Source organism: Pteronotus mesoamericanus, unplaced genomic scaffold (assembly GCF_021234165.1).
Source record: "Pteronotus mesoamericanus isolate MK-2021 breed Mesoamerican mustached bat unplaced genomic scaffold, CSHL_Meso_final contig_468, whole genome shotgun sequence".
NCBI lineage: Eukaryota > Metazoa > Chordata > Mammalia > Chiroptera > Mormoopidae > Pteronotus > Pteronotus mesoamericanus.
In genome coordinates, this window is record NW_026555176.1 from 1,006,221 (window position 1) to 1,033,172 (window position 26,952).

The 26,952-nt window shown below is 34.6% G+C and overlaps 2 protein-coding genes across 3 annotated transcripts in view; one reads left to right on the forward strand and one right to left on the reverse strand.

Moving 5' to 3' along the window:
- Nucleotides 1-23,180, reverse strand: part of FERRY3 (FERRY endosomal RAB5 effector complex subunit 3) — a 53,440-nt gene extending 30,260 nt beyond the window's left edge. Inside the window, exons 1-6 of the mRNA XM_054577955.1 lie at nt 23,070-23,180; nt 21,606-21,800; nt 19,822-19,967; nt 11,839-12,020; nt 7,173-7,272; nt 6,963-7,084 (exon numbers count right to left, since the gene is read on the reverse strand). Coding sequence (XP_054433930.1) covers nt 6,963-7,084; nt 7,173-7,272; nt 11,839-12,020; nt 19,822-19,967; nt 21,606-21,783 — 728 coding nt within the window. The 5' untranslated portion in view covers nt 21,784-21,800; nt 23,070-23,180. The remainder of the gene's footprint in view (nt 1-6,962; nt 7,085-7,172; nt 7,273-11,838; nt 12,021-19,821; nt 19,968-21,605; nt 21,801-23,069) is intronic.
- A 297-nt stretch (nt 23,181-23,477) lies between these two features.
- The window catches only part of RAD51AP1 (RAD51 associated protein 1), a 32,575-nt gene continuing 29,100 nt past the window's right edge, over nt 23,478-26,952 (forward strand). Inside the window, exons 1-2 of one of the 2 annotated variants that reach the window (XM_054577944.1) lie at nt 23,478-23,615; nt 25,770-25,819. In XM_054577944.1, the coding sequence (XP_054433919.1) occupies nt 23,599-23,615; nt 25,770-25,819 (67 nt within the window). In that variant the 5' untranslated portion in view covers nt 23,478-23,598. Of the gene's footprint in view, nt 23,616-25,743; nt 25,820-26,952 lie in introns of those variants that run through there. The other variant, XM_054577943.1, reaches the window with a different exon arrangement.

Here is a 26,952-nt window from a genome sequence, read left to right on the forward strand (position 1 = left end):
AGGACATGGAAACTATAAGAAAGGACCAATCAGAAATGAACAATACAATATCTGAAATAAAGAATACACTGGAAAGAATAAACAGGAATTTGGATGAAGCGATTTGGAAAACAACGTAGGGTAAAAGAAAAACACCCAATCAAAGCGACAAAAAGAAAAAAGAATTTAAAAAAATGAGGTTAGGGAATATTGGACAACATAAAGTGTAACAGTATCTGCACCATAGCAGTACCAGAAGGAGAAGAAAGAGCAAGGGACTGAGAAACTATTTGAAGAAATAATGAAAGCAAACTTCCCTAAGCAGGTGAAGGAAAAAGACACAAAAGTCCAGGAAGTTCAGAGTCCCAAACAACATGGAACCAAATAGGCCCACACCAAGACACATCGCAGTTAAAATGACAAAGGTTAAAGACAAAGAGAGATTTCTAAAAACTGCAAGGAAAAGACAGTTACCTATAAGGGAGCTCCTGTAAGACTGTCAGGTGATTTCTCAACAGAAACATTTCAGGCCAGAGGGATTGGCATGACATATTCAAAGTGATGAAAAGCAGAGACCTATGACAAAGACTACTTTACCCAGCAAGGCTATCATTTAAAATAGAAAGAGAAATTAAGAGCTTCCCAGGCACGAAAGAGTGAAACGAGTTTGTTACCACAAACCCAACATTATAAGAAATGTTAAAGAGCCTGCTTTATTCAGGAGAAGGAAGTGGTGGTGGAACAGAGGAACATAGTTAAAAGAATAAAAATGGCAATAAATATGTACCTATCACTAATCACTTTAAATTTAAATGGCTTAGAGCTCCAATCAAAAGACTCAGGGTAGCTGAATGGACAGAAAACAAGACCCACATATATGCTGTTTACAAGAGACGCACCACAGAACTAAAAGATACACATAGACTAAAAGTAAAGGGATAGAAAAAGATATTTCATGCAAGTGGAAATGGGAAAAAAAAACCCGCTGAAGTAGCAGTACTTGTATCTGACAAAAAAGATTTTAAAACAAAGGCTATAGTAAAAGACAAAGAAGGACACAACAGAATGATAAAGGGAGTAATCCAACAAGAGGATATAACCATTGTAAACACTTATGCTCCTAAGATAGGAGCACCTAAATATGTAAAGCAAATCATGATGGACAAAAAGAGAGAGATGGACAGTATTCCAGTCATAGTAGGGGATTTTAATACTTCATTGACATGAATGGACAGATCTTCCAGACAGAAAATCAGCAAGTAAGTGGTGGCCTTAAATGACACACTAGAGCAGATGGATTTAACTGCTATCTCAGGGCATTCTACCCAAAACAGCAGAATATACATTCTTTTCAAACGCACATGAAATATTTCCTGAGCTAGACCACATGTTAGGATACAAAGCAAGTCTCAATAAATTTGAGAAGATTGAAATCATATCAAATCTTCTCTGACCATAATGGTTGACACTAGAAATCGATCACAAGAAAAAAAATGAAAAACACATAAAGACATGAAGGCTAAATAACATGCTACAAAACGAATGGCACAACTAAGAGATGAAGGAAGAAATCAAAAGATACCCTGAAACAAATGAAAATGAGTACACAACAATGTAAAGTTTATGGAACACAGGAAAAGCAATCCTAACTGGAAAATTCATAGCAGTACAGGCCTGTCTCAAGAAATAAGAAAAATCTCAAATAAACAACCTAACTTTAAACTTAAAGGAGCTTGAAAAAGAACAGCAAAGTATAAAGTGAGTAGAAAGGAAATAAAAATCGTAGCAGAAATAAATAAGAGTAAAAAAAAAAAAGTAAAAAAGATCGGTGAAACCAAGAGCCAGTTTTTTGAAAGATAAAGAAGACTGATAAACTTTCAACCAAACTCACCAAGAAAAAAAGAGGACCCATATAAATAAAATCAGAAATGAAAGAAAAAAAGTAACAACTGAAATACAAAGAAATAATAATAGTAAGAAGAATAAGAAATACAAAGAATAATAAGAAAATATTATGAACAACGATATGCCTACAAATTGGACAACCTGAACAAAATGGATAAATTCCTAGGAACATACAATTATCAAAAACTGAATCAGGAAGAATCAGAGAATCTGTATAGACAGATTAAGCAGTAATCAAAAACTTCAAACAAACAAAAGCCCTGGGCTGGATGGCTTTACAGGTGAATTTTACCAAACACTCCCAGAAGAACTAATACCTCTCCTTCTCAAAATATTCCAAAATCTTCAAGAGGGAAGGCTTCCAGCTTATTTTACGAGGCCAACATTATACTAATTCCAAAACCAGATAATAAAGACACTAAAAAAAAAATTATAGGCCAGTATCTATGATGAAAATAGATGCTAAAATCCTCAACAAAATATTAGCAAACTGAATACAGCAAAACATCAAAAAGATCATACACCATGATCAAGGGGGATTGATTCTGGGAATGCAAGGTTGGTGCAACATTTGTATATCAATAAATGTGATTCACCATGTAAACAAAATGAAGGATAAAAAACACATGATCATATCAATACATGCAGAAAAAGCAATTGATAAAATCCAGCACCCATTTATGATAAAAACTCTGATCAAATTCGGAATAGATGGAACATACCTCAACATAATAAAGACCATATATTACAACCCCACTGCCAGCGTCATATTCAATGCACAAAAACTACAAGTGTTTTCCTTGAGATTGGGAACAAGACAGGGATTCTCTTATTCAAAATAGTACTAGAAGCCCTAGTCATGGCTTCAGACAAGAAGAAGGAATAAAGGCATCCAAATTGGAAAGGAAGTTAAAACTGTCATTATTTGTAGATGATATGATACTGTATATAGAAAACACTAAAGGTTCCATCAAAAAACTACTAGAACTGATAAATTAATTCAATAAAGTAGCAAGATACAAAATAAATATCCAGAAATTGGTTGCGTTTTTATATGCCAATAATAAACTCTCAGCAGGTAAACTGAAAAAAAAACCAATCCTATTCACAATTGCTTCAAAAAGAATAAAATACCTAAGAATAAATTTAACCAAGGATGTAAAAGACCTATACTTGGAAAATTGTAAGACACTGAAGAAAAAAATTGAAAAAGATACAAATAAATGGGAGCATATATTGTGTTCATTAATAGGAAGAATTAACATCATTAAAATATCCATCCTACCCAAAGCAATTTATAGATTCCGCACAAAAAAAATACCAATGGTGTACTGCACAGAACTAGAATGAATATTACAAAAACTTATATGGTACCACAAAAGGTCCCAAATAGCAACAGTTATCTTGAGAAAGAAGAACAAAGTTGGAAGAATCACACACCTGATATCAAACTATACTACAAAGCCATAGTAATAAAAAGAGCATGGTGCTGGCATAAAAACAGACATATAGATCAATGGAACTGATGAGAGCCCAGAAATAAACCAACACCTTTACAGTCAATTAATATTTGACAAAGGAGGCAAAAACATACAATGGGATAAAGATAGTTTATTCAGTAAATGATACTGAGAAAATTGGACAGATACATGCAAAAAAATAAACAAATAAAACAAGACTACCTTCTTATACCATTCACAAGAATAAACTCAGAATGTGTTGAAGACTTAAAAGTTAGTCTTGAAACCATAAAAATCCTCAAAGAAAACATAGGCAGTAAAATCTCAGACAATTCTCGTACAAATATTTTTCTGATATCTCTCTTCAGGCAAGGGAAACAACAACAAAACAAATGGGACTACATCAAATTAAAAAGTGTTTGCAAACCAAAGTAAATCATTAGCAAAATGAAAACTCAACTCACTGAATGTGAAAATATATTTGCCAATGATACATCTAATAAAGGGTTATAATCCAAAATTTATAAAGAACTTATACAACTCAACAACAAAAAGCAATCTCACTAAAAAATGGGCGAAGTACCTGAATACACTTCGTCAAAGAGGACATACAGATGGCCAATACACATATGAAAAGATGCTCAATTTCATTAATCATCAGAGAAGTGCAAATTAAAACAACGAGATATCACCTCATACCTGTCAGAATTGTGTCATCAATAAATCAACAAACAACAAGTGTTGGTGAAGATGTGGAGAAAAGGGAACCCCCACATACTGTTGGTGGAAATACAGATTGGTGCAGCCGCAGAGGAAAGCAGTAGGGAGTTACTTCAAAAAGATAAATAATGACCTTGGGTCATGTAGCTCAGTTTGTTGGATGTTGTCCTGCAAACTAAAAAGTTGCGGGTTCGCTTCACCATCAGGGCACATGACTGGGTTGCAGGTTTGTTCCCCGGTTGGGGTTCTTTTTGGGGGCATACAAAAAGGCAACTAGTTGATGTTTCTCTCTCACCTCAGTGTTTCTCTCCCTCTCTTTCTCCCTCCTTCCCCCCTCTCTAAACCCTCTTTCTGTTCATCTCTTTCTAAAAAGCATTGAAAAAATGTCCTTGGGTGAGGAGAAAAATAAAATGGTACTGCCTTATGTCCCAGTGATTCCACTTCTGGGAATTTATCTGAAGAAACTAGAAACACTACGTCGAAAGAATATATACACCCCTATGTTCATTGCAGCATTATTTACAATAGTCAAGATTTGGAAGCAGTCCAAGTGCCCATCAGTAGATGAGTGGATAAAAAAGCTGTGGTACATTTACATAATGGAATACTATTTGGCTGTAAAAAAAGAAAATCTTAACCTTTGCAACAGCATGGATGGACCTGGAGAGTATTATGTAAGTGGATAAGCCAGTCAGAGAAAGACAAATACTGTATGATTTCACTCTATTGTGAAATCTAATGAACAAAATGAACTAACGAACAGGATAGCGACAGAATTTTAGAGAGCAAGCTGACAGCTGTCGAGATGGGACTCAGGGCTGGGACGGGGGAGGTGGAGGGATTGAGCCAAAAAGAAAAAAAAAGAAAAAACTCAAGAAAGAGATAACAGTGTGGTGACTGGTGATTGCTGGTGGAAGGGGGTGGAAGGAGGTTTAGGAGGGTATAGCGGGGATAAATGATGATGGATGGAGCCTTGACTTGGGGTGGTGAATACACAATACAATATACGGATAATGTGTTGTAGAACTGTGTATCTGAAACCTGTATAGTTTTGTTAACCAGTGTCACCCCAATAAATTCAATAAAAAGGGAAAAAAGCAACAGTAAATGAACAAAAATAAAATACAATTTTTATCAAGCTCATATAGGAGTTATATACAGGGTGGGGCTGAAGTTGGTTTAGAGGGTTTTCTTTTGTACAAATAATAATACAATAATAAATCATAATGCACAAATAAACTGTGTTTAGTGTACTCACAACTGTTAACCTACTTTTGCTCCACCCTGTACATAGTTGTGTTGAAAACATATTTCTGTTGCACAGAAAACCTCTATCAAAACAGGAAAGCAAACTAACAAAGTCATAGTAAAAATACTCTTTCCTGGGAATATTTGGTTTTTAAAAGGAGCAGCAGCTAGAGGACAATTATTTACACAATAGAATTGATTCTACACATTGAATTTCTGTAACTACAGCAGCAGAGATAATTTTTGCAGAACAGCATTTTCACAGCTTGCATAACTAAATTAGTGATGTTACACATTTTTGACAATATACAGTATATATTTTACACTTTGGCTCAATACATATATTCATTTATAGAAAGTTTCATGCATGATGCACGCTGATATCTTTCCCCCTATTCTACTTCACTTTGTTCTGTTCCATTTTATTTTATTGTTATTTTCAAAGTCTGATTGGAAAGTAAAAGACCTAGAACGGTCCCTGGCAGAGTGCAACCAGCAGTCCACGAAACATCATTGCATATTATGGCACACAGATGTTCCCAGTCCAGCTTCCCCACTCCTTTCCCTTTTTATTGTATTCGTCACTATTTTCATTTGAAATGAGTATAGTCAAATATGTTAGCGTCAAGAATGTTACCCCATTTCTAATCATAACAATTGTTTAAACATTTCTAGGGTGTTGTGTTGGGGAACACAATAAGGCAAATCAAAGATTATGATACTTAGATAAGAGGAGATATAAATATCAGGTAAAAAATTTATCTGTCTGCCTGCCTGTTTGTCCCCAACCCATAAATATTTATTAACTATGTCTTATGTGCCAGTGTCAAGAGCTAGACATTTGACAAGGATCTGATATACAGTAGAAAAAATAAACGTGGTTTTTGTTTTCAAGGCAAGACTAATGGGGGAAACTGACATTATACAAATAAAATGCTGTCTCTAAATGTTTACAGAATATATGAGCTAATGCTAGAAACAGGATTACTATATTGTACTAACTATATTTCCAACTGAATATACTTTAGGATTTGAAAGAAGAAAGACATTCTCAAATATATGAATATATGCCCAGGAAATAACTTAGGCACTGTCATGCTCTAGGGTCATCTATGAAATACAATGTACTTAGGCCATAAGGTACCATACATATTATGAATTATGAAAAGTCTTCTATACTATTATTATATATTGTACATGCTTCTACTATGGCACATATCACTCTATACAGTATTGTTTTATTTACAGATCAGTCTCTCTAGAATATAAGCTCCACATGGGCAGTTACTGCTTTATTTTCTGCTTAGAGAATGCTTTGCATTTAAGATGTTTTCAATTGATGCTTACTGAACAAAATGAAACCAATTTAAAGAAACAGGAGATAGTACTTGGGGTATTTAAGCATACATACCTAGGAGACTTATAAAGCTAAGTTCTAGGGGAGAAATCACTATTTTAAACCATCCAATTAATCCCCCTCTCAAATAATCCCCATAAAATCTGTGAAAGATATTTTCAAAGTATAAATCATCTTAAATTTTCATTGTTAACTTAAAAATATCTGTAACTAAAAACATTCAATTTTATAATAAACACAAATTATTAATAACAATAAACTTCTATCTAATAAGAATAATACATGATTAATACCTGAGAGAGCTGTTGTTTGGATTTTTTAGGTCTTGATGAAGTTTTATCACCCATTCCTGATACTCTTGTTTTTGGATGGCAGTTGATTGTTTTAATTCATTTGACCATTTATTTTCTAAATCCTAAAAAGAGTATATAAACTAAATAATTTTTTTACAAAAATAATTAAAAAAATAACTGTATATCTAAAAGCCATTGTATTTCACTTACTTGCTGGGATTCAAAATGCTGAGCAGCCAGTGAATTTACATCTTGATCTGTCAGTGATTTTCCCAATTCCTGCATCACTTTTTCCATTTCAATGCCCTGTCTAAAACATAAATAAGCAGATCAGAGATATTCATCAGAATTTGAAGGTATACAATCACTCCAGATTCATTGAACTATCTCTGCAAAGTGAAAATAAAATTTTATCTTATAGGAATATGTCCAAGAATGGCAACTATGGAAAGCATTTTGAAACATTAGAAGTGGAAATGTGGAAACAATAATGATCATTTCATATAATATTAACAAAATCATTTGTACAGCTAAATTTTAATCTAAATTTAATGCATAAATGAAAGCAGTCAAAATCTAGGTCATCTTTCAATTTCCATGGCTAATATTTAAAAGTCCAGACCCCTTTTCATCTGCACGTTTCCTCAAAGAAGATACCCTGCAATCCAGCTTAAATATATTTTCTACTTTTTTGTACATGAGTTAAAGTAACTTCAACCTTTGAAAGTTAGTTTATGTCATAACCAAAAGCTGCCATAGGTTCTAAGTATTGAAACTGATATTAAATTACAAGTTCCCTTTATGGAGGAATATAGAATACTTCTTTAAAAAAAAAAGATTTTATTTATTTATTTTTAGAGAGGAGGAGGGAGGAAGAGAAACATCAATGTGTGGTTGCCTCTCAAGCACCTCCTACTGGGGACCTGGCCCACAACCCAGGTATGTGCCCTGACTGGGAATCAAACCAGCAACACTTTTGTTTACAGGTCAGAGCTCAATCCACTGAGCCACACCAGCCAGGGCTAAAATACTTCTGAAGATATGTTTTAGTCTTACCGTCTCATTTATCCAGATAAATAATATACAGAAATTAAAAATGGTTTTCCCTACAAAAGAAACTAATCAATGGTATTATAAGTTCATATAATGGCTATTTACAGGAGAGATATGGATAGTGATTAGATGGGCATCAGGGAGCCTTTGGCGGTGCTTAAAATATTTTATTTCTTGAGCTGAGTGATGATTACATGGGTGTAATTACTTTATGAAAGTTTAGCGAGTTGTACACTTACAGTTTCTTGCCTATTCTGTAATGTTATATTCTAATAAATAAGTTCATTAAAATTTTCAAATTAAAAAATTATCTTATAATACAAATGTGTTAGTAAGTTCTAAAACTTTTCAAACAAACTTGGAAAGAGTGAAACAGACACCACCTTAAAGAATTTTACATCATTCTAGTTAATTTAAGTAAATTGCTCTTAGAAGCAGGTTTATACTTCTTTATAACAACTAATTAAATGTATATGATAAATGAAACTCATTCATATATTATACATTTACACATTTCTATATATACCTTCTAGTATTAAACATTCAATACCATTTAGTCCCCACTTAATTCTAACGTAGTGGAGACCACATTTTTTTTACTAACTACTAGAGGTCAGCAGAAGATTATGCTAGCAAGTAAGCTTTTTATTTAAAATAGAAATAACTGCTAAATATTTATAAATACAAACTTCCATATGAATATATTAATATTTTACATTACACATGTTCCCTCTAGTGGATAAAAAAATATCACTGCCATTTTCCAGTTATAAAAAATAACTTGAATCTGGTTTACCAATAAAAGCTAATTTCCAGTGAAGAAAAAGAAAGACTAATAAATAAGAACTCAACAAATACAATTTCATGAACATTTATTTTACCCTAAAAGTGTCAGAAACACAAGTAGCTAATGATATACAGGGTGGGGCAAAAGTAGGTTTACAGTTTTTCATATGGAAAATAATACAATAAATAATAAATAATACAAGAATAATCTGTTTTGCATACTCACTGTATCACAACTGTAACCTACTTTTGCCCCACCCTGTATTAATAATACAGTATATATTTTTTATGATTAAGATCAAAGAAATTTTACTACATTTCAGATGAACTACTGTGTAGTGGCTCTGTATTTCAGGCATGATAATTGTGACAACCTGTATATTATCTTGAATGCACTTTGGAAAAAAGATCATTGTAACTGTATTGATGCTGTGTTTAGAAACTGTCTTTTAAAGATGGAGAATTAAATGAAAATAAAAGGAGAAATATGAAAATGTGTCACTTCTGCTCATGAATTGGATAAATGAATTAGGCACCAAAATTTTGGGTGAAATTCCACAGATACCAGTGAATTCCAACTTACCTTAAATATACTGTTTACCTTTGCAATAAGTATCATATACTTTAAGAGGAATATAGCTTGTTTTTCTTTTTCAAACAAAGAGTGTGGATATATGAAAGATAAATATAAAACTGTTTTTAAAATAAATATATTCGCATATTGTTTATATTTTAAAAAGAAAAAAAAAGCAAAGCCACATCAAGAGGTATGGCCAAAGGATATTTCAAAAAGACATAAATGAAAACAAACCCTTACTGAAAACTATTCCATGACAGAAAAAAAAGTGTGTAAAGTTCCAGTAAATGCAGAAAATTAGTAAGTTAATTTGGCTTCCCAAGAGGTGAACAGTCACAGAATATTCATGGCCACATATGTAATTTTTTGGAGTTATAATGAGTAAGCAGTGAAGTGGGCCACAATTTAGAGCAGGTCTCCAGCTGAATAAAAGGACTAGTAAAGGCTATCAATATGAACTATAGTTGGCCACACTGGGATTTTTTTTTTTAATATACCTAAATAGCCAGAAGGACTGTAGTCCCAGAAAATCTGAGATCCAAGAACAGATTCAGAATGAGTTATATTATGTGAAGCCCTGGTGGGGAAAAAAAATCAAATGAATGAAGTTCGACTGAAGGTAATTAACTAGTATAAGGTAATTCTATTTTTATATATTCTTAAAAATCCAATCTTCATTGTTATTTTAAAAATATACTCACAATTTTACAAGATACATAATAATTAGAAAAAAAATCAAATTTTTGTCTTTCCCACAGACAAAGCTTCAACTATTTACCTGGTGGCAACTACCCATACCATAAGTATCCCATCTAAAAAAAATAAATAAACTGCCTCAAAACGGCTAATCAGCAAACCCAAATCCATAAAAAGTGACAAATTCTCAAACATCGTGTTCTTTTTGACACAGAGGTAGTTCTAATATCTTATTGGATATAAAAATAAAAGGTCCAGAGGAGTAGAATTATTATGAAAGTTTAGAGATCTATGCAATATAATAAGAATCTGGTATACAAAATACAGTAGCCCACAAGAATTATGACTAAATCCATTTGCTTATGATTTTTGTTTTTAAGTTTTCTTAACTACAACAACCCTGAAAATAACACATTATTCTCATTTTGCTAGTCCCAAAATTTTCTAATGTGAAGCTAATGAAGGCCAGAAGCAAACCAGTACATCATTTTAAATTTACTTATTTGGGACTAATTTCATAATATGTAATTTGTTCCTAACATAATTTCGCAATCAAAGAAATTTTATATCAGCAACACTAAAAAAAAAAAGATTATCTTAATGCCATATATACCTAAAGTCTTAAGTAAATGTTTTTAAGGTAATAAATGTTATTAGAATCAGCTATATTAAAATGGATTATGTAGAAGTTTGTCCTGAATTATTACTACAATTATGGAATTACTAAAATGCAGTCTGGAAAGTCATGCTTTAAGATAAGTAATGTTAGCAATTTTTTAACTTACTCTGAAGAAAAAAAAAGGACCATAAAAACACTGTTTGCATACTGTAGTAGGTAATCCATACAAAATATATTCAAATCTAATGAAAACTTCTTTCAATAATATTAGTGTTTTTATTCCCTAATGTAAATAAGCTTACAAAATGAACTGAAAGAGACTATGGATTTAATCATAGCAAGGTTTTAAATAGGTTCTGAACAGGGAGGCAGTATGGTATAGTCCTTAAGGGGTTTAGAGTCAGGCTTCTTGGTTTCAGATTCTAGCAAATCCTTAGACTATACTTATTTAAGCACAGTTTCCTCATTTGCACAATGGGTACAATAGTAGGGTTGTGGTAAGGATCAAATGAAATAGGGCATCCTTTATGAACTGCATGACTGCATTCCCCTCCAAATACATGTTGAAACTCTAAGACCCCAGTGTGATGGTATCTGAAAGTAGGGCTTTTGGGAGGTGATCAGGTTTACAAAGTTGGAGTCCTCATAATGGAATTAGTGCCTAGAGGAAGAGGTGCCAGAGCTCTCTTTCTAGAAGAGATATATTAGGAACACACACTGAGGAAAGGCCACATGAGCACACATCGAGAAGGCACACTGTTTATAAGCCAGAAGAGAGAAATAAATTTCTGTTGTTTATACAGCCCAGTCTCTGGTATTTTGCTATAGCAGCCTGAACTAAGACAGCATTCAAAGCACTTTGTACAGTGCCTGAAACAAAGCAAATCTTCAACAGAAGTAAGCTATTCCCCTTATGAAAACTATGAATATGTAAAATGCCATAATTTATTTAGGTAAATCCCTTGAGAAGTTTTATAAACGTATGAGGATTTCCCAGTGAAATTACAGATTTAAACACACAAAAAACTAATTTCTAATACTAAAGAATTTTTCTATTTTATTCATAACAAAATATAAACAAGTTCTGCAGGCCACCTACTTGACAATGTAACATTAATTATGATAATGCAAGACATTCGAAATACCTCTCTCGTAATTTTTTCAGCTCCACATCTCTTTCACCAATCAGTTCTGAGATACTAACAAAGTAATTATGTTCCAAATTTAGGAGTGTTTCAGAGGCAGGAGAATGGATTAGGTCATGGTACACGTCTGCAAAATCTTCATCCCAGCTTGGCTCTTCAGGCCTTGCATGCTCTAATGTGGTCTACAAATGATAGACAGACATTTTCAAATTATGATGTAGGATTTTTATTTAACACAATACTAGAAAAATATGTACATTATGTGTTTATTTTTGTACCTCAGACAAGGACAGAAAGACCCTCTATTTATATATGTGCATATATTGGTTACCTAGAATTATCTGAGTACACATAAAAAAATAAAATGACGCAAACTAAGTTGTTAATAATATGGGTTACCTGGAGGCAGGGATGGGGAGGGGCTCATGTGGAGGAAGAGACAGAAAGTGTCCATGGAGGGGGTGGGGAGCTACCTATGCTATAATCCAATTTCTATTAAATAACACATACACAAGGGAAAGATCAGCAAAATGCTAATGATGGCTATTTCAGGGTGGTGGGATTGCTGATGGCCTTTGCTTTCGTTATACTACAAGGTACTGTATAATACAATAATTTGCATGTATTAATTACATAATCAGAGAAAACTTTTCATTATTAATAAATACATTGTTAAAAAATGTTTTGTAGGCTATACATTTAGAAAACGAGGTTACCTATGTAGTCCAAAGTGTGGTGATGCAATGACTTTGAAAACCCAATTCATGCATAGGATTTCATATCAAGATAAACATGTAATTTTCTTATTTTGATCTTTTCTAGTACTCTGCTTTCTTCTTAAAATGTAAGCATGCTCTTAGATATATGAAAACAGCAGCTATCAAATGATAAAGCAATTGAGTAAACACTAATAAACAACAAAAACAGAAACATGGAGAGAGGCAAAATATAGTACTGTCAGCACACACACAAACCCGCTCAGGGAAGTACAGAAGCCTGCCCCACAGACATGTCATGTATCAATACATCAGACAGACACAGTGCTTATAAAAGTGAGGAAACTAATACGCTGAGAAGTCCCTCATGAAGAATCACGTAATTTAATGGCAAAAGTGGAAATAACAAAAATATTTCCATATGTTTTCCATTATTGATCTTCATAGCACATAATTGTAAAAAAAGAAAAATCTGAATTCTTCCCTCGAAAAAAGTAAATACCATAATCTGTAACAGCAGTCCTCAACCTTTTTGGCACCAGGGACCAGTTCACTCACTCGCCTGCTACTCACCCCCTGCTGCCCGGTTCCTAACAGGCCAAGGACTGGTACCCATGATCTATAGCATAACTACAATGATAATTTACTTTCAAAAGAAAACAAATGAATAAATCACAGCAACAGGTATTTTGAACTTGGTCCATCAGTAGGTGAACTTTTCCCCCCTGGTTTTCTTTCACTTACACTTCAGTCAATTTGGAAGATCAGGAGGGCAGTGTTTAAGATGACTAGCTGAAATCTCGAACATGGATTTCATCTCCTCTATGCCCCTGAAAACCTGAAACCACATTCTGATAGCTGCTCCCTTTCTTTAGATCTAGCACTGCTCTAGGAATTATAACCAGCCCATGTGACTTAAACTTAGTTCAAAATTCATGTCAGGTTCATGCTAAAATTTTGTAGGAAGGAATGAGTGCAAGATCATAGGGGATCTGCTTGGCTGTACATAACACCAGACATGTAGTAACTCCACTAGCCATGTCAGTTAACAATTTGCTGCATGAACTGAAAACTCAGCCTATAGCAATTTTTAGAATAGGCAGAAGCTATCTTACATGAGAAGAACTATTTAAATAGTTTTCCCTTGACCTAACCCTCACATTGTCTCAGGAGAGATGATATTATAAACCTGAGAGGGATGGGGCACTGAGTAGAGGCCTGCTGAGAGGAAAGTATTCAATGTCCAGGCTATTATTTCTCCACCTCCACATTCCACCATAAAGGTCAGCTTCTTTGGGGCTCAAACCGTTGGGCATCCCTTATCTTTAGCTGCCACGGTTACCTGTCACACCCTCATTCACATACTTCTCTGACTCACATCCTATCTCGAGCCCTGATCTGTTGGATGTCCTCATGGATAACCCGCCCCATGCCTTGCCTTCTTACTTCCCTGAACTCATTATCTTTAATAAGTCTCCCACTCCACCGCAGTCACCCATTCTATATCATTTCTAAGGACAATTCAACCTTGAAAATTCAAACAGTCAGACTCTGGCTCTAACCTCCAAACAAGATCTCATTCAATTACCCCCAGGCTATTGGTTCTCCAGCCTCATCAGGACCTCCACTCCATAGACCCTTCTACTTTCTTTTTTTAAAAAATCAACCATTGGCTCCCACCTAACTTCACTTTCTCTCCTCTGCAGCTTACTTTCCACGGTCCAACATTCAACCACTGTCTTGCCAAAATCCTCAACTCCCTTGACTAATTCTCCTTCTCTTGCTCACCTAATAAAAGTCTAAATCTTACGGTCAGGCTGTAGAGAGCTACAGCAGAAAAATTACAAAAACTCTAACGTTTATGGTAACAGATTGGTGTGACTCTAAGTTTCCCTTCAATGATGACTGGCAATGCTATCTTTCTCTGGTTAGTTCTCTACTCAAACATCCAGTTATATCATTAGGCCCCCACCTCATCCAAAAACATCACCTGTGTTTATTAGTTCTCCATAAAGTAGAAGCAGGTAGAAGAAAATATCTTCAACTTCTGCTATCCAAGTAGTAACATTTTAACTTACATCCACCCTTTTCTTCATCCTTTGTGCTATAATCAAAGAAGTGCCCCTCCTCCCAGTAAAAACTAATTCTGTACTTGAGTTCTGGATTCTATTCCTAGTCTTCATCTCTACCACCTTAAATAAAAAACAAACCTCTGACTCTGTGTTCCCATTTTGAAACTGCCTCATCCTTCTTCTCTCTATAGCCCTTGAGTTACCTACACTCATTCTGTTTCTATACTCCCACATATTTTTAAAGTCACTGAAATCTAATTTCTGCCTCCACCAATCCACCAGAACTGATCTTTCCACAGATAAGATTACTTGTTAAACCTCATAGATATTATTGAGTCTTTTCCTTGCTTGATCTTCTCTGCAGCATTTGAAACTGTTGATAATTCCCTCCTTCTTGATGCCTTTTTCTTAACTTTCATGAAACCATAATCTTTTGCCTTCTCTCTACATCTTTATCCAATTCCACTCTTTCCTTTGCAGGTCCTTCTTCCTCTGCTTATCCCTTAAGTGCTAGTGTCTGTTCATTTGTTCATATATTCATTAACACCCACCCCCCCCCCTTTTTTTTTTGCCGTCCATCTAGCCCATCTATCTATCCAACACATACCAAAGCCCTACTATTTGCAGGCTCTGTGCTGGATACCAGAGCTATAACAGACAATAAAGTAGACAATCCCAGGTGGATATCCACAAGCAGGGGATACAAATAAGTCAATATACATTATAATACAGGGTTTTCTTAGGATTCTGTCTAGGCATCTAATCTCATTTTATATAATAACCTTGCACAATTTCATTCATTCCATGACTTCAAAATTCATCTGTATATGAATGACTTCCACACCTATGTCTCCAGTCCAATTATCTTTCCTGAGTGCCAGATCTATATAGTTAAGACCTTATTAGATATCTTTACTTGGGTGACTTATAGGCACATTCAATAGGTGTAAAACTGAAATAACTTTTATGCCAAAACTTGCCTCTCCTCAAGTGAGCAGAGACACCACTCCACCATTTATCCAGTAGTCCAGACCAGAACTTTTCTGGGCCAAGCAATCTTTTAAGGTTCAGTTTAAATGTTACCTCCTTAGAGAAGAGTTCTCTACACCCATATCAATTAGGCTCTCATTCCCCACTCCTCTCCCTTCATAGTTCTCTCTGTTGGCACCATATTTATTTCCTTATAACACGTGTACAATTATAAATTAGTCATGTACTTGTTAATAACTTTCTTCTTCACTATCGGGACATGAAAATAAGAACAAAATTTGTTGTTGATATATCCCTAATGCATAGCACAGGACACACATACAGTATTTGTTGAATAAGTAAATATATAAATAAAAAAATTTATTTTCTTTTTAACCCCACTACCACTATCTAGCCTAAGACTTCATCATTTCTTCCATATAACTGTAAGTCTTCTAACCTACTCTAAATTTCTCCCTTCCAAGGTATTCTTCACACTAATATGCTGAACTGATCCTTCCAAAATGTAAACATGATTCTTCTCACTCCTCTGCTAAACTCCTTCAAAGCTGCTCATTACCTTCAACAGAAAGACAAAATTCAAGATGGCTTGCAAAACTCTTTTCTAGCCATTCTGAACTTCTTTCAGTTATTCTAACATGCCATGGGCTCTCTCATTTCCAGGCCTTCTATATGTTACACCCTCTTCCTAGGATATCTCTTTCCATTCCCCCACCATACACCTTTCACCCACTTATTTCCAACTCATCTTTCAGGTCTCAGCTAAATTTCTCTTTCCTCTGGGAAGCTTTCCCAAAGTTCTCCACACCAGCATAGGTGTACCAGCTTTGTGCTCTCACAACACACTGCACTTACCCCTCTCATAGCACTTACCACACTCCACTGAATTGAATTTGAATAATGTCTCCCTGTTAGGCTGTAAACTCTGTGAAGGTGACAACTGTGTCTATTTTGTTTTTGTTATATCCCAAGTGCCTAATACAATATTTGATATATAACTGATGCTCAGTACCCATTTGCTGAATGAATGAATGAATGCAAAGAGCTAAGAGGGGAACAGTACTGAAATGGAAGACAGGGCACCACCAAAAATAAACAGCAAACTTCACAATTTTGTCAATGATTACTCTGTTTCCCTTTCTTTACCTATTCAACTTTACTTTTGTTTAAAAAAGAAAAAAATCTAATGTAATAGCAAATGACACAGGAGTGGTTAGAAGAAACAATGTAATTAGATTTTTAGGGACTAGAAGCAGAAAAAGAAGGCAAACAATAGATCCTCAGACAGTAGACAAGAAAAGGAAATGCAGAAGAAAGTAGCACTACTCTACAAGGCAGGAATTAACAATCATATACGTCTAGTAAACCATCAAAACCTCCTTATACCATACAAGTGCATCCATTAAAGCCCAGCTGTTTATGAGGGACAATGGTCCTCTTTCATAAAAAAATCCTTATATAACAGCAGCATATTCAGCACATCTCTGCAGTGGTGGGACAGACAGGTCTCCCTCTGTAACAGTGCCTCACCGTATCATTGCAGAGAGGTATAATCACTTATGTTTACAATGGTGACCCGGGGTCAACAAGAAGTTAGAATTGAACTTGATATACCATGCTTAAGAAAGCGAAGAAATCTCTACATTTTTAAAAGATCATTATCAAACGGTGGTTAAAGTAAAAAGTTTCATGATTTAAGTATGCTACATCTGAAATATCTAGTAAATCCATTCATAGAAAATGGAGCTCATTCCCTTATAACCCTAGGTAACTGGTATTACTATACACAGCCTGTTATTTCACCTCTTTATTAATGCTCCTAGTGTTTGTCTCAAGGTTACTGAAATACTGTTTACCCACATGTTGCAGAGATGCTTTATCACTCTTCTGTCTCATCTACTGCTCAGTTCTGCTTCTACTATCAGTCTGCTGCTAGTTATACTTTGATTCTTCTAATGTCCACAATGCTGGGACTTCTAACCTCTGCAAGTCCTTTTGCTATCTACTAAAGAGTACCCTTTTCTTTTTTAATTCCTTCTTTTTGGTCACTACTGCGCACATTTCTTAAGTTTATATTGAGCTGCTTGGCTTTTATATTATAATATTCACAGCCAGTGAGTGCTCAAACATATCCAGTGGGTATAGCAATACTTGGGTCTTGTCATTTATTTTCCTGTCAATATTTTTTTTTTTACTGTTAGAAATCATTTATTTGACCTTTCTTTCCTTAATTCTTTAAAGATGGGCAAGCTACTATAGTTCTAGAATCCTCGCATTGCTAGAAATCGGAACTCTACAGAAAGTGCTATATACCTACTAAATGTGTATAGGGTAGAATAGAGTACTTGCTCATTTGATATGATGGTTTTTAATTCACAGTATTTCTGTACTCTTGTGATTGAATTAATAAGTATACACTGTTATTACTTTGTTATATTATGTTACTGTTATTGTTATTATTGTTAGGGTCATTATTCTGAAAGATAGTCAAATTCCTATTTTTAGAATGGCTAAAGCACAAAAGTAAAATCATAAATTTAGTATATACGTTGATTATTTTTTATAGTAAAAAAAAAAAGAGTATTTATTGATCTAGTATTCAGGAAGTTCTTTCTTTGGTTACATAAAATCAGGGATGGGAGAGACTCTGCTTCCAGATCTTATATCAAAACAAAAGCAGTCCTAGAGGAGAAACTGCTTTCTTCAAGAAACTGCTTTCTTGACCACTCCTTCTTCCCCGAACTTCTCTAAATGACCCCACAGTAATTACCCTGATCCTAACACCAATTGCACAGTGTTACAACAGTCTGTGGATTTCTTTGTGTTTTCCTACTAGATTATATGCTTCCAGAGGGCAAAGACTTAGCCTCAGCAATATATCCCATCCATTTTAGTGGTAACCAAAAAATATTGGTTGAATAAATTCAGTGAAGTTATTCTTTTAATATATCTTACAGCTTTCTCTCTTTTCATCAGCAGAAAGATTAGGTTTCTTTACATTGCAATTATCACAGACATATCTTTTTAAAGTAAAATAATTTTCTTTTTAGAATTTAAAATAATACATATAAGTAGTATTATCCTTTATATTATATAAACTAGGAAACCTTCTGGCAGAGAGCAAACTGCTTAGAATGAAAAAGAAGATTCCATAACATTGATTTCTTTTTTATTCTCACAGACTGAGTTGCTTAAGTAGAATGTAATTCACTCATTGTAGCTTGCAAATATTAAATTTATTTGTCTGTTTACATAGTTCTATATCTGCCTAACAATGTAAATTTCATTTTTTGTCTGTCTTGCTCACTGTTTTATACCCAACACCTAATACAGTACCTGGCAAATAACAGGTTCTCAACGTACTGTATTTCATCAATTCTAAGATACTTATTTTTTCATATTACAACTCTCAAAAATCAGAATATATTTTATATTTGATGGCATCTTGACATTATATCATAGTTTAAAGGTGAAGGTGTTCTTAGTAGTAAATAAAATAATGGTGTGTTATGATCAATGGCATCTTTGACTTTATGAAATAAGGTATGCTATTTAAATAGAAAAATGATGATGTTATATAACTATCTAACATCAGTAAAGGTAAGTGAGAGAACAAAAGTAAACCAGATTAAAATAAGCTACTACTGCTAGTGTAGGTTTGCTAGATAAAATACAGGTCACCCAGTTAAATTAGAGTTGCAGATAAACAACAAATAAATTTTTACTATAAGTATATTCCAAGTATTCCATGGAATACATGTTAAATTAGAGTTAAATACATGTTAATTAGAGTTAAATACATGTTAAATTAGAGTGAGTTTCAGACAAACAACAAATAAATTTTTACTCTAAGTATATTCCATGGAATAGTATAGTATAGTATACTTATAGTATAAGCATACTATAAATTCCTGAAATTGTAATTTAACTGGTGTCCTGTTAAAACTGGCAACCCTATGCTGGTTAGAGATACAAAAGTAGCCTCTTGTTTTATAAAGGCATTATGTAAAGTACTGAGTCTTAGGTACTCACCAATATAGAAAGGAAGTGTTCAAATATCTATATATATTGTAAACTATGGAATGAATTTTTGTAATTAGAGAAAAAAGGAGTCGTCAGCTGTTTCAATATTACCTTAGCAATTTAAAAATCCTCACCAAAGTGCAAAATATCCTTGAAATTTACAATGTGATCTATTTTCTTACCTCAGCATAAGCTTTGGCCCATGTACTTGCCAGCTGATGTAAGTCTACTTCACCTGATTTCACAGCTTCCAGAGATGCTTCAGCCTCTCTATCATAATCTCGGAGGGATTCTTCCTCTATAAACTGGCTCAAAGCTTCTTTTAAGTCTGTAATAGGGTCAAGAAATACCATCAAAAAAATTCAGACATAAACAGGGTATATTTTACCTGATTAAGCATTTCAACATGAAATTTTATTATATCAAGCTTATATACTTAATAAAATGTTTCAATAAAATAAGCTTCAGGGATCATTTAACTAACTCACAACCATTTTTCTTTACTATTACAGGTCACTGCATGGAGAACAGTCAAAAACCTTAACTCATGTGTAACTTTGATATAATTTATAATGTTAATTTCTTAAGTCTGATGTTTCGGTTTGAAATTCAGTTCAATTTGAAATCCAAATTGAAATTTGGATTTATTATATCAAGCTTATATCCTTAATAAAATGTTTCAATAAAATAAGCTTCAGGGATCATTTAACTAACTCACAACCACTTTTCTTTACTATTACAGGTTACTGCATGGAGAACAGTCAAAAATCTTAACTCATGCATAACTTTGATATAATTTATAATGTTCATTTCTTAAGCCTGATGTTTCGGTTTGAAATTGTCAGTAAAATCACATATAGAACACTTCTACAGATTTTGAGGCTTTGAGGATGACTGTATTTAAATGGAACAGTTTTCATTTAAATATACATATTTATGTATTGTTATACTCTAGGTATGTATTGCTATACTTTGATTTTGAAGAAACTGAATTAGTACATTAAAACTGATTTAATTCAGATTCTCTATAATTCCACTTTTAGAAACAATACTTAGAGACCGATATAAAGGAAAAAGCACTGAGACAGAAGTCAGGATACTTGTTTTCCTGTGTTGGCTCTGTCCACAATGTCTAATTAGATCAGTGGTTCTCAGTCTTCAGCATGCATCAGAATTCCCTAGAGGGCTTATTGAAATAGCTTATTGCATGCTACCTCCAGAGTTTCTGATTCAGCAAGAATTGGGTGAGACTCAAGAATGTGCAATTCTAACAAGTTTCCAGGTGATGCTATTGCTTCTGATCAGAGAACAAATATTGAGAACCACTGCCTTAGGCAAATAATTTAGCCTTTTTATGTACAGACTTCCTTATTTGTACAATGATATTGTATTAGAAAGATTCTAGGTTTCCTTGAACTCAAACTTTCTATAATCCAACGCATTCTCAATTTAACATTTTTTTCCTCATCTGTGAGATGGAGTATGAACTTTTAAAAATTGTTTAATACAGATGAAACCATAGAATTAATTTAGGTAAGCAAAAATTATTCAAAGATTTATATTCTTTCTCTTCCATGACATCGCAGGAATTGAGAACCAGATCAATTAAAGGGGCAATGCACTTAGCAATATAATTCTATAATATAATAATTGATGGCTGAAATGCCTTATAAATCCACCCAACTAAATTTAGGGGTTAAAAGTTTTATTCCAGACTTTGTAACTGATTTTACATTATATAACTTAGTTTTTATACAAACCTGCCTTATAAATAACTACAATGGATATAGGACAAAGCACTAAATAAAACAAAGTTCTGGGGAACATTTTGTTCTTAAAAGCAGTTAAACACTATATTTACAGCTCTTTCCAATGCTTCTTAGGTCTACACTTTCTAATATGAAACTTTTAATGACAGAGACTCTAGGAAAATAAAAAAGTAGTATTAAAAAATATCAGTTCTCACCTTTTTCTATAAAGCATGGTAAACTATGCAGCAGCATCAGACGTCCATGTAAATCGCTGGCATTCTCTTGAACAGGAAATTTAAGGGGCACCCTCAGCTCTAAGCACTGACTTCCTATTTTGAATTTATACACAAATTCCCTTTCTCTGTTGTAGAATCTTTCTCTGTTTTTCTTCATCTTCTTTGGCAGGATCTCTATAGAAGTAACAAAAAAAAAAGAGCAGCAGGCTAAAAGTCCATAAAAAACATGACATACCACTTCTAAGAAAATGTTCCACCATTCAGGATTTTATTTGAGTGACTATGAGTCAATTATTCTAGATTTTCCTACTTTTATCCCTGTGTTTTCATCTTCATGATGAAATGAAGTGCTTCTTTTTAAAGTGAAAAGGTTCTTTTAAGGCTTATTTAAGAAAAAATGTGTCCATAGAGTACTCTGCATTCCTAGGAAGGGTTCTCAAAAACATGAAAAGAACATGAAGAAAAGAGCAGAGAGGATTCTTAGGAAGAGATGCACGGGTGGGCAGGCAATAGAATTTGTGAAACAGTTGGTGAATACAAAGTCCAAGTAACATATCAGGAACCAAGAAGTGATCTTGGAGACCTTATGTTGTATGAGATCGGGCTTGGGGGAGAGGGAAGGAAGACGGGTGTTGGAAAGATTTCCACGTAGGAAAAAGATATTCAGAAAATATAAAGTACAAAACCTCCCACAAGGATCCTGTTCAGAAAGAAGAAAATCTAGTCAAAAAGAGTAAGAATCAACATCAAGTAAAGGTTTATTTATCAGCCTCCTTCCTAGACTCAATGTTTGGGCTTTTTCCTCATCAAAGTAGTTCTTACACTATTCTGAGTCAGAATAGAATAGGACAGTGAACTCATAATAATCTTTCCAAAGTAGATACCTGATCATGTTATTCATCTGCTTAAAACACTTTTATAACATTCCATTGGTTTCAAGATAAAATTCAAACTCCTTAACCCGGTTTACCATGCTTTTGCTTAAATCGCCAAGTTTTTTGTTTTTCAATACCTGCACCTCTCCTGCTCAAGACACAAATTTGCAAATTTTATTTTCCAGCCATACTGAACTTCTTTCAACACCAAACCTTTTTTCCTCACTCCCAACCTTTCTGAATGCTTTTCTTTTGCCTAGAACACTTACTGCTCTTCTTTTCTTGGCTAAGTATTTTTGGTAAATAATAACCATTAGCTTTTGTTTCAATAGGTTCAACATTTAGACTTATGTTTTAACAAATTAGTTCTTTAGTTCTCTCTCCCCACTTTTTTTTTTAAATCAAGGGTGAAAATCAAAGGATTCCCATGCAAAAATGGGGTGGGAGAACGAGGACATGACAGAACTCACACCGTTAACAGAGTGAAGATTCTGAGAGGCAGACTGGGGCCGCTCTATTACGGGATTTCATTCTGAACGGGCATCCTCACTCTCGGTTCTGAACTCACCTCCCTACGTTCCGAAGCCCGAGAGGTTGCACACTCGGAGCTGTCAAGAAGCCGCGACACAGGGAACATCAGCTGACTAACCGAACGGTTTTTACAGCTATCAAATCCGCTTTGGCCGATTCGCCCACACATTTTCCTTTCCAGGCACCCCGTAGAAAATTCTTAGATCTAAGTGCCCCCTTGTTCCACCCTGTCTCAATTTAATCATTTAAAGTGTAATAAGGGCTGTTTCTACTGTTATTGTGTATTTCGTCGTAGGTACAAAAGCCACAGTTGTGACGAAAGTGTAGCGGAAAAGTACAAACTCGGCTCTGATAGAACGGAAGCGGAAGGGCAATGTCTTGGGGAGGGCGTGAACAGAGGAGGTCTTCTGAGAACGCATGCGCATTCGTAAGGATGGCTGGTAATCATTGGAGGACTGTTGGCAGGGGGCGGAGAGCTCTAATGTCTGGGTTTGGGCGGGAATTGAAACCGCCTCTGCTGCCCACAAGAACTTGATTGCCCCAACTATCCAGCGTTGAAGGGAGCCATGGTGCGGCCAGTGAGGTGAGTAGTTCAGGATCTCTGGCGGGGCTGGGCAGAAAGAGCAGGAAGACGTTGTAGGCGTCTTCACCTACACACGACTAGGGGAAAGGGCCGAGTAGAACAGAGGGTAACGATAGTGGGGTGGGGTGAGGTGGACGGTTACTGGGAAACTCTCCAGGCCTCCACTGAGGGCTACCCACTCATCAGCAATACCCCCTCTTTTTCCATCTCCTTGCCTCCCTTCGCAGCAGTTGTCGTTTCTTTTACCCACCCAACACAAATAAGACTTTGTTATGGTAGCATTCCAACAGCGCTTTGCATTTCACTGAGCTCCTAGTTATGTGTTATTTCGTTTGTTCATCACTATAGTTCTTTGATATGGCAGTTTAGGTATCCTTATTCTATCGAGTTAAGCTTCTAAGCTTAAAGACCAGTTTACCTGGGTCACAAAGCTAGTGAGTGGCAGAATAATACTCAAACTTAAGTCATCTGGCTCCAGATCCTCTGTGCTTTCCATTATACTATTTGAAACTATTCCTCTTCTTAACTACAGTTGAGGCCTACGGTCTGCCATTCATTTAGTAAAGTTATGAAATATATTTACTTGTATACATTAGGTGCAGAAGGTTACATTCTAATCAAAGGGTGAGTTTGGGGCGCCAAAAATAAACATTGCACTGTGGGAGGGAGTGAGGAGGAAAGCCTTAGTTTAAATAGACCATTTAGAGTATGTCTCTTTGAGCAGATAATGCATGAGCTGATGCATGAAGGAGATAGCCAATGAAAATCTGGGGCAATCCAGGTAGACGGAACAAGAGCCAAAGCCCTGAGCTTGACCATCTTTGAGGGACAGCAAGAAGGCCATTAAAGCTGTAGCATTAGCTAGCAGTGGGGAGCACTGTAGGGGATTAGGTTGGAGAAATAGGTAGGGTCTTGCAGGATGCAGAAAGGAATTTGTATTTTATTCTAAGTGCAATGAGGAGTCAATAGAGTGTTTTAAGTAGAGGAGAGAAATCTAACTTTGGTTTTATAAAGATGACTGGCTACTGGTGGAGAATGAATGGGAGACCAGATAACAAGAAGGGGAGCAGAAAAATCAGTTAGGAGGCTGTTGTATCACTGCATACTGGTTTAAGTTAGGGTGTTATCTGTGGACATGGAATGGGACAGATGAATTTGGGATATTGCATTTTGTAATTACTGCTCACAGTATTTGCTGACGAAGTAGATGTGAAAGTAAGGAGAAAGAAGAATCACAGATAACTTTACAATATTTTCAGCCTGAGTTACTGAAGGGTTGATCTTTGCACTAATTGAGCTTAGGAAGGTTAGGAAAAGGAACAGGTTTGGGAGGTGGGGAGATTAAGAGTTCTGTTTTGAACGTGCTAAGTTTGAATATAAAAGTGGTGGAGACATAATCGCTTTGCCTGGAATAGCAGTTGTCAACGTATGATTTGCAGACCCTTTCAGGTCCCTGAGACCCTCTCAGGAGGTCCATGAGGTCAAAACTATTTTCATAATAATACTAAGTCATTACTTGCTATTTTTCATTTTCTGCTGTTTTCATTGCAATCGTGATCAAATGGCTGACACCTTAGCACAAAGCAAGGCAGTGGCACCAAACTGTAGGACTAGCCATTGTATTCTTACTGCTACACATTCAGAGTTAAAAAAAAAAAGAAAAAGAGAGTTTCAGTAAAGAATGTGATTGATGAAGCAGTAAGAAGTAAGAATTATATTGTCATAGTTTAACCATTGAGCATATTTTTTTTTGTGTTGGTTTATTTTATTATTATTCAATGTCAGGATTTCCAAAGGGATTTCTATATTCAGCCCTCAAATTCTTTCATTCCAAAGAGTAGGACAGCAACAAGAGTATGCTTCATTTTAATATTCTCTATGAGAAAATGAGAAGTATGCACAAAGCACTTCTACAATTGTTGTCTTAAGGAAATACACTTGTGAGATTGAGTTGTGAGCTGAACTAGCCTCTTTCATAGAAAAACTTTTTTTTATTGAAAGAACAACTGGCATATTAGGTTATTCACATTTGGGAATTTGGCAGAAGACAAAAATGAAAACTAGAATATCATTTCATTTAGTGCCTAGAGGAAGAAGGAAGGACATTATTTTTTTCACATTTGTATAAATGAAAATTTTTTGTCTTGGTTATAGGAATAAGAAACCAGTCAATTACTCACAGTTCGAGGACTCCAATAGTGATGGTACGTAGAGATTCTTATTTTTGTTTTAAAGATTTCGAAATTGTTTCCTCAGAAATGTAAATGATATATTGTGTGTGTGTGTGTGTGTGTGTGTGTGTGTGTGTGTGTGTACACATCTCAAATGTTGAACATGCTACCAAATTGCATATGACGTAGGTCAAGAGAATTAATTTTAAGCATTTGGGATAATTATGCTGATAATTACACTGACAAGAATTATGTAGGTGAGATGGGAGGGACAGGTAAAGTAAGTCTTTAGGTCCCTGTACCTCAAAGTGAGATTTGACTCTTTTGCAGGAGACTGCTTTTTTTTTCTTTTTCTTTTTTTCTTTTTCTGTTTTTTTTTTTTTTTTGAGGCACAAATGCGTTACAGAATATAATGTGAAACCCCCATTAATTGTACAATAAAACAAGACCTTAAAAAAAGGTTAGGCTTAAGTTATACGTATTTAGTTACATGTTTACTGGTCTCTGCTATTAAGGGAACTTTGGTCAAAAAGTTTGAGAAATAAGGAGTTAGATTACATTGTCTTTGAAATAGGTTTTGTATTTCTCAGACCGCCAAAAGGTTTTTTTGAGTCAAATACTTAGTACCCCTGAGGTTTGAAGGAATGCTGTTTTGTCTTGGGCACAGCCTTAAGTGGGTATAAGACTTAGGAGAAAATAATACGGAATATAATTTGTAGCTTTTTATCATTGTCATCAATCTCACAACAAATATTTATAAAGTACCAGTCATGTTCTAGACATTATGGGATATAGGTGGAGACCTGTCACAGGTATTATATTCCTATATGGGGAAGCATAATACATATAACATGTATTAATAAATGCTAACATATGTGGTCAAGACTACATGTACCCTAAAAGTATTTTTACATGTGTCATATGTGAGTTTAAAAGCTACAGCAGCAATTTTATGTTGAGTGTCAACAGAGATATAGCAGCATATTAGTGAATTGGTTTTTTGGATAGATTGGGATTTTAATAAACGAAGGTCATTAAAACAAAATTAAGAATAAAGACAATATAGCAACAATGTTTTTTAAATTGTGAAAATTTAAGTAATTTGCTTGACCTTATAACTTGCACACTGTAATGAATTTTAACTGCTAAGAGAATAATTTTACTTA